Source organism: Limulus polyphemus, unplaced genomic scaffold, assembly GCF_000517525.1.
Source record: "Limulus polyphemus unplaced genomic scaffold, Limulus_polyphemus-2.1.2 Scaffold1576, whole genome shotgun sequence".
In the NCBI taxonomy this organism is placed as follows: Eukaryota; Metazoa; Arthropoda; class Merostomata; order Xiphosura; family Limulidae; genus Limulus; species Limulus polyphemus.
The window spans coordinates 2,287-11,764 of NW_013667186.1; the positions used below are offsets into that span (position 1 = coordinate 2,287).

Consider the following 9,478-nt stretch of genomic DNA (forward strand, 5'->3'; position numbering starts at 1 on the left):
TAACAGTAACCTCCTTTAACCCTAGGACCTAATGGGTCCTCATGATCGCCACCTGTTTCTGAAACACGTTTGTCAAAATTATTAACCAAATGGTTTGAGAGTCCGAGGCTTTATTGGTTACTGGACTTCAAATTATTGGATTTGTACTAAAGGAATGAGTGATTATAACCACTTTTTTTCAGTTATTTACCTCAAGTATTGTAATAGGAAGACAAAGTTTTTCTGTATGATGTACCACCGGAAGTAATAGAATATTAATAAATCTATAACTTAAATATGTTATACGTTTATGGATTTTCTACAATATATTATAATTAGCAGCTTCTGTATTATGAATATAGCTTCATTCTGTTGGGGTGGTTTGATCTAAGTTTATCCGTATCTGTAGGCTTTCTGTATATGAGTTGTTACCTTAATTAGCCCTCCTTGCAATAATGTTTAGGAAACCATCAGATACGGGTAAAAACCAAACAGTAGAGTACGTATGGGTAGACTCACGTCTAATTTGCCAAATAAATTCATAATTGTATTATTGTAGTCAATACAGAAAAAAATAAAGTCATTAACCATACTGGTAAAGTTAGCTAATTCGGCACTTTTGCATAACCCCTATTTTCCTCCCACCCCATTGGCTAAGTCCAAAATTCTACGAATATTCCAGGTACATCAACTATAAAACATTTTTTTTTAGATAAATAAAAACGATGTGTTCATCATGTTTGTCATGTGTTTTGGTGTTGATTATCTAATCAACTTTGCCTCTTTCTCAGTGCAATACTTCAGTTCAACATAAGAGCTTATTTCTAAGAAAACACAAAACACACTCTGCGTGTTATTGATAAGAACCAAAAAAGATGTAAATAATCTAGATCGTTACTTTTAATTGTTTTATTATATTAATTTTCACTAGGCTTATCTAAGACTTATTATGGTTGTGATTAAAAGATAATGTAAGCTGTTTTGGTATCAATTATACTATAATAAAGTTCAATAATGTTTGTTTACTAATAAATTAGTGAAATGCCTTGAAATATCTAAATTCTATGAAAATTTAACCAACAAAACGCATAGAATTACGCCAAATCCATTCCTGAAATCCATTTTTTTTTCTTTTCATAGCGAGTTCATGGCCAGGTGGTTAAGGCACTCGACTCGCAATCTGAGAGTCGCGGGTTCGAATCCCCGTCACACTAAACATGCTCGCCCTTTCAGCCGTGGGGGCGTCAATCCCACTGTTCGTTGGTAAAAGAGTAGCCCAAGAGTTGGCGCTGGGTGGTGATGACTAGCTGCCTTCCCTCTAGTCTTACACTGCTAAATTAGAGACGGCTAGCGCATCTGGCCCTCGTGTAGCTTTGCGCGAAATTCAAAAACAAACAAACAATCATAGCGAGTTAAGCTTCTAGATGTCATTTGTGGATTATTTTGTTCCAATGACATGAGATTTTCGAGAGTGGAATATTTTGATAATATATAGGAATTTTTGGACAGCCTCTTGGTAATAACAAACTAGGTTCCCAAAATGTTTACCTGAGAAAAAAATCCAAATTCAAACTGATTGTCAAACGAAAACCAAAATATTTAATACCACCTTGTTTCTTTGTTACTTATTTTTATCTCACTCGTTTTAAGAAACTGGTTAATATCAAAAGGGTTTTTAACCCGAAAGTGACAAATTAAAAAAAGGGAATATCTTTTCAAAATAACTTAGCCAGATTCCAAAGAGCATAAAAAGTATCAAAATTCTAAAATCTTTTTTGTTTCATTATTATTCATTTCAATTTAATAACACATTTTTAGACCATTATACCTTTTTAGAGTTTGAAGTTGATATAGAAACAGTATACTTTTATATTTATTGTTAACTTCAAATACAGAAATGATTGAGAGGGTGGAAATTGGGGAACATCTTGGCGCAAGTGATCATTGCTCTATTAGTTTCGATATTTTGCTGCATATGGAGGTAAGGAATAATAATATTTTGATTGCAAATTTCAAACAAGTAGATTTTGAAAGAATGCGTCAAAAATTATCTGTTGTGAATTGGGCGGCTGAGTTATTTGGAGACATTAATCAAATGTGGAAAATTTTTAAATATTCAAGGTAAACATATTCCTTATAGAAAGAGAAGGGCGGCTGCAATTAAAAAACCAAGTAAGCTCACAAAGGGTATATGAGATAAAATCTTGCACCATCAAGATAAGATTGAGGAAAGTTAAGAAGCCAAAAGCGATAAAGCAACTCGATTATATGATGGTAATGAAAAAAGATACGATTAAAGAAAGGTATACAGTCAGTTAAAAACCGTTTTAAACAATTTGAAGTTGAATGTTATATGTCTATATGAAATAAGCACTAGTTGAAACAGCCAAGGAAGTTATTCCCATAAAATTATGGTAAAAGAAACAGAAACGGGTGATGGAGGAAATTCTTGAGCTCATCGAAACTAGAAGGAAGATGAAAACCCATAGTATGGAATAGTATATGAAACTTGGCGAAAGAACTAAATCAATGTGCAATGAAGAAAAGGAAAATGGCTTAATGAAAAATGTATAGAAATAGAAAAATAAAAGAATAAATATGTTGCATCAATGTACAAGAATATCAAAGACATCACAGGTAAAGAATAATGTACTGATAGTGGATGTTTAAAAGCTAAGAATTTGGAAGTAATTATGGAATGAGAATAAGTATTGAAAATATAGACAGAGTATATTGAAGATTTATTCCATAACAGTCGTGAAGAAAAGACATTTAGTAAGAAGAACATGGATGGATTGAATTTTCTTAAGTTAGAAGTACGAGCAGTTATCAACAGAATGAAACCAATAAAGCTACAGGACCGGATGAAATTGCAGTAGAACAAATAAAATGTTTGGAAGAATTTGGCACAGAAAACTTAAATACTGTTAACAATGAGTTTATAAAAGTGATAAAATACCTGAAGATCTCAGTAAGTCGATCTTTATTGCGTTTCCCAAAAGACCTAGAGCAATTGAATGTGAACACCGTTAAATTATCTGTTTGATGAGATGTGTGGCAAAGGTCCTTTTAAAGGTGTTGATGATGAGAGCTCGAAGTAGAATAAGACTGGTGTGTGTGTTTTCTTATAGCAAAGCCACATCCGGCTATCTGCTGGGTCCACTGAGTAGAATGGAACACCTGATTTTAGCATTGTAAATCCGAAGACTTACCATTGTCCTACCAGGGGACAATAAGACTGGTGATTGCAAAAGTTCATTGTGGTTTTATTGAAGATCATGGTTAAAACTTTCTACCTTCATGGTACGAGTACTTTCAGAGAGGGCAATAGAAATGTAGAAGGATCTTTTCTCCCATTTCATTTATTATACCAAAGCTTTTGGAAAAGTCAAACATGTGGAGTAAATGAAAATTAAATTCTGGAGAAATTGACATTGATGGTAAGGACTTGAGAATATTAAGAAATTTATATTAGGACCAAACTGCAGCAGTGACCATAGAAAATGAATTCATTGATTTCGTCTAAATTAAAAGAGGTGTAAAGCAAGGCTGTGTCTTTTCACCTGACTTGTTTAATTTTACAGTGAGAAAATCCTGAGGGAGATTAAGGATTTACTAGGGCTGATAACTGGAAGACAAAATTTGAATTAATGGTGATGATACAGTTTTAACAGCTAGTTCAGAAGCTGCAATACATTTTAGATAAAGTTGTTAGTGGAAACAAGAAGAAAGGTTTAAGTATGAACTGTAGGAAAACAGAATGCATGGTAATTACAAAGAAGAAGATCATTCTTATATGTATTGTCAAAGTAGATAAGGAATCGATAAGGCTGGTTAATAAATTCAACTACTTGGGAAGTTGGAAAATATCAGATGGTAAATATGACTGAGAAATAAGACGGAGAATAGAAATAGCAAAAAGACGTATTTCTGAAAATAAAACAAATGTATACTAATAATAAAATTTCTATAGGGATGACGTTAAAAGTTTTGGATTGCTATGTTATACCAATCCTCAAGAATGCATCGGAATGTTGGACAGTATAATCAAGTACGGAAAAGAAACTTGAAGCAATAGAGTTGTGGTTCTTAAAGCACATCTTGAAGGTATGTTGGACAAGTCACAACTGAAATGAAGATATTTTGTCAAGAACAGGTCGCAGGAGGAAGCTGCTGAATAACATCATAAAGAGACACTTGGAGTTTCTTAGACACATTATGAGGGAAAAAAGAAATTGAAAGCCTTGTCATGGCTAGAAAGATTGAAGGAAGACCGAGGTGTCAGGAGTCTATCTATATGGACGAATGTATTGACATTGGAAATTCTTTGTGCCTCAAGGAGAAGAAACCTATAGAAGACCATGGTCACCAAGTCTTAGTTGGATATGATACATAGAGAGGGAGAAGGAGGGAGACCTACTTCAGCAGCCACGTTTGAGTTATTAAAAAGTGTCTTACTAACAATTACTAGAGTGGCTAATCCTTTACTTCCGCTGGTAGAGCACTCGCCAGTCTCGCCTGGTGTGCGAAAGGTCTTGGATTTGAATCCAAGCCGAGGACGTGATTAAATTTTAAAAGAATATCACACAGTCTTACGGTGCAATAGAAACTAGTCACTGACTTGAAGATTTAATCAAAATTCTGTTTCATTTGTTCAGTTGTGTCTTTTTGTTTTTACTTTGCTGTCCGTGTTTTTTGGAAATTTTTATTCTTATTTGTCAGATATCTCTATACCTGAATACAAAGTAGTTCGGTATACAAGCTGAAAACACTTTGCTTGTATCGTTTTTTTTTTCTTCTGAGATATTTCATGAGTCACAGAAAGTAAAAAGAGAAAGGTGATCTACTCAAAATAATGGCCTAAGTTGAGGCTGTGTTAATTATACCAACGTATAATAAAAATATAAAAGTTACAGGCAATTTTTAAATAATTAATAATAAAGCTCGTTCAAGAGAAAGAAAGAGTAAACTGAAACGCAATTGGCGTATTGTTGATTATTATCATACATTGTTATTAGTTTTTATTTTATTCGTTGCCTTGTATTACAATATTGTATTTACAATATAAAAAAAAATATAATTCACTCATTTACATTCTTCTATCTGTATTGGAAGTGTGACGAGGTGAAAGTTAGGTAAGACAGATATTAAGGCTTACGTTAATTTTTTGCGGGTGTTTTCTTGAATTTAAACCCTTGTAGAAGCTGTGCTAAAGGCGAAATCGTGTTTAAAATATGGACAGCGTGGAAAAACTTTACAGAAACTATGAGATTTTGGCAGACGCAAACGAAAAAATTTTAGAGGTAATAAAAGTTTATATAATTATATTTATTTTCACTATATAGTTTTAAAGTTTTATGAACTAATTACCATTAGGTAGTTAGGCTTAATAGCAGCCTTTCGGAATAGCTTAAATTATTTCATTCTTAAGTTTACTAAGTGAAACTTCAAGTTTAAACTGTATGTTCTACGCTAAGTTCAGAAAGCAATTCTAATGAAAAATCACCATAGACTATCAGCATTATCACTGCCAGTACCACCACTAATAAAAAGTTTACGTTCAGTTGCTTTAAGATGTTAATTGTTAATGTTATAATATCATTTATGCTTAATTAACGCTGTCACTAGTACTACTACTACAACTAGTAGTAGTAACACTAACAACAGTGTTTATATTTAAAAATATGATGATTTATATATATAATATTATTAACTTCATAAACAGTAATGCTAATAACTGGTAATAATTGGTATTACTAGTATTAGTATTAGTCGTGTTTGCAAAGTATCACAAAATTTAACTGTGCAGCTTTATTATATAGTTTACAGTTGAAACTTTTTTATGCCTAAAACTAATTGCTATTGTTAATATCATTGTCAGTGGATATTACTCATTACATTCACAGTGTAAAAATTACTTAATTAGTATTATCTCAATCCCAAAACATGTGGAAATTGCCTGTTGTTTTATAGACTTTGTTATATATTGAAAGTGTCTGATTCTTTAAAGGCTCTTGTGGTATTGTAAGATTATGTACATGTAACTTGTTGAAATAAATCTTAGAGTGAATGTGAATTTTCCACCACCACTACATCCATTAAATTATGTAGAGTGGGGGATCTGTTTGGCATCATATCTTTGCCAATAAATTGGCATATTTTCAAGAACCATATAATTTTTCGTTACTGTGGTTTTGTTCATAAAAATTAAAATGGTCAAGTCTGATGCCTTTCACTGGTTATAAATGTCCAATTTCATTGATCTTTTTTATAAACTTTTTGGAAAGAGTTCCATATGGCACCCCCACCCAAAAATTGTAGAATTGCCTGGATAAAAAAGATTCTGAAAAGGGTTTATTTTAAGGGGCGTATTAGAAAAATTGGGGCATGGCTTTGACAAGCATTTGTGTGAATACATGTGGAGAACATTATATTCTGATAAAAGTATCTAAAGGCATCAAAAAGGTAACAAATGTCTTAAAGTTTATTCCCAATTATATTGTACATCTAATTAATGAAGTAAGTGGTATAATAATGTATTAAAATTATCAGATCATACTATTAATACATGAATATTACTTTGATGAATTTTTTTTTAAATTGAGTGGGGGTGCCATATGGAACTCTTACCTAAAACCTAATGCAAAGTACATTCTAAAAGTCCTATTGAATAAAACTTAATATAAAAATAGATTATAAAAGTAATGGATATCAAAAGATTCATAGTAGAATGTTTAAAAAAGCTATAAATATATAAATTAAAGATAATTTAAACTTGCCCAGTGATGACAGCATAGGAAACTGGAAAAAAAAGATAGGATAGCCTGTAAAATGAAGTATTTAGAAATTGGAGAGCAGAACAAGTTAAATAATAGTGTTAAAAATAGATCTGTCAGATTTAAAGTTAAACAGCAGATTAAAAATAAGCTTAGATATTATTGTATTGTTGAGGATGAGGTTGAGAATGGACAAATTCAGGGTTTTAGTTAAAGGGAAGACTATTATATAGTGGAAATTACTTAAACATGGCTAGAACATTGATAATAGAAATTAATTTTAAATTTTAAGTTATTTAATAGTGATAGACATTTTGAAAGTGTGTGGAGGCCCTTTATAAATTATGAACTACAGCCAATTAAGATTGAAGACATAATCAATTGGCTTGAAACTATTTAGGGTATTATCAGGTTTTTTTTTATAACCACTTCAGGGTTGTTACTAAACTTTAATTTTAAACATTGATTGGAACTGTATGGAGTCAGATAGTGAGGAGAGATTTCTTAGTGATTCATGATGGACAATTTTCTATACCAAATTATCAGAAAGCCAACCAAGAAAGATAACATTTTTAGATTTATTAACCACTAATGAGAATATGGTTGCTACAGTTGAAATAGGAAAATATTCTGGAGAAGAGTGGTCATTGCATTATTAGGTCTGATGTTTTGTTACATGTTGAGAAGACCTAGAATGGCCATGTGGTTAGTGCATTCACTTAGCAATCTGTGAGTTCAAATTCCTGTCCCACTAAAATTGCACATTATAATGTTATGGTCAGTCCCTCTATTCATTGATAAAAGAGTAGCCCAATAGTTGGTGGTGATGATTAACTGCTTTCCGTCTAGTCTTTCACTGCTAATTTAGGGACAGCTAGTGCAGATAGCCCTCTTGTAGTTTTGCACGAAATTTAAAATAAACAAACATGATTGGATTTAAAAAATTAAATTTTTGTTCAGAATTTTGAGGCCACGAGACAAGATGCATCATTAATGAATTTTTTCAAGAATGTTAAAGGTAAATGTAATGTTATGCTAGAGATTGAGTTCAAAAGAATGCAGGTGGTAAGGGTTTTAATGACTATTGGGATGAGTGAACTTTTATTATTTTCTGTTTCTTGCTAGATTAAATATGTGAGTATCTCTCTCATTTTTAGTAGGTAGGTAAGTAAACATTGGACGGGTGGTTAAGATGAGAGTTGCTAATTTTACTCTCTTTTTTTTAAGTAGGGTGATAAGAGATGTCCTGCAGTTAGTCACACTTCTTTAAATGGAAAAATTGTAGAGACTCTGATAAATGAAGTTTTACAAAGTAATTTAGTGAAATATGATAACCCACAAGAAAGACAATATGGATTCACTAAAGGGAAACCTTACTTTAATAACGTGTTACCTTTATCTTTAAGAATGTTACTGGACAATGGAAACGATGTGGACTTAATTGTACTTAAGGTGCCACTTAGAGGTAAGCTAAGAAAATGACAGATGGTAGGGATTGGGGGAAAGATTAGTTAATTAAATTGCATGGTGGTTGGATTAGAGAAAAAGATTGTTAATAATAGAATTCAGTCATATTAGCCCTTGTTACAAGTGGTGTTCCACAGGGGTTGGTGCTTGGGCTTTTCCTTATTTACATTAATGATATTGATAGAAGCTGGATTTAGCACAGAGAAATAAGAAGCCTTTATCTTGTTGTATCCTTCAATAAAATAACCTGTTACCCTTTTGCCAAGAGAAAACAAGTAAAGAAAACTTTTCCTCATAATATAGCCCTTATATTTCTGGAACCATTCTTGGATCTTTCCTTTGAATCACGGTGCAAATAGCCCTCATGTAGCTTTGCACAAATCCTCTGAATCACATGTTCAGTATAGATAGGAACGCAATCATTCTAGCCATCTAGGTAGTACTATGTCAGTCTAGTCTATGTCAGTTATAATGTCTGGATAGTCTGGGCATAGAGTTAAACCCACCCTCACCTGAATCTAGATACTTGTTCGTAATATCATATCCATATTTTATTTATGTATGTAACTAATAACTTTATACATTATATAATTTTTTATCACTTTTTCTTGTTTAAAATTGTCACTACTAACAAATAAAAGATACTTCATTTATAATAACTTTGTTTTTTTAAAAAGTAACTAGAAATGTCTGTAGGCTCACCAAGAATTACAAGCAAGAACCACAACAAGAATAAAAAAATTTACAAATATGTTGAGTGGGGAAAAATAGCAGCAGTGTCATGCTTAGACTTGATCAAACATTTTTTTGTTGGTGTTAAAGGATAGATGTGCATATGTTGTTACATAAGAATATGGTTAAGTGAATGAAAAGTTCCTCCACAAAGTATTATGTAAAGTTTAAAATTAAACTAACTTTTTTGAACATAGCCTTGAAGATGAATGACATGTGTTTTGAGTAAGCAATCATCTTACAATCAGGTTGTTAATGCCCTGATTAAAAAAATCACTTGGCTTTGAAACAAAAAACATGTTGATGTCCTGTTTGACACCTTCCCCATTTGCTTACGTTTTCCCCATTAAAATGGTGTTGCAGCAAACGAAAAAGATGGTAATCTGATGGTGCCACATCTGGAGAAAACTTCCCAACCCAACTCCGTAATCTTGTGTTGCGTCAAACATGCCACATGTGAATGTGCATTGTAGTGAAGAAGAACACCTTTCCAATTGACGAGTGAAGTGTATTTCTGATGAAGG

The 9,478-nt window shown here is 32.2% G+C and overlaps 1 protein-coding gene across 1 annotated transcript in view; it reads left to right on the forward strand.

Annotated features, from left to right (window-relative positions):
- The first annotated feature begins 5,013 nt into the window (after positions 1-5,013).
- Positions 5,014-9,478, forward strand: part of LOC106464167 (apoptosis inhibitor 5-like) — a 48,721-nt gene continuing 44,256 nt past the window's right edge. Inside the window, exon 1 of the mRNA XM_013924288.2 lies at positions 5,014-5,282. Within this exon, the coding sequence (XP_013779742.1) occupies positions 5,214-5,282 (69 nt within the window). The 5' untranslated portion in view covers positions 5,014-5,213. The remainder of the gene's footprint in view (positions 5,283-9,478) is intronic.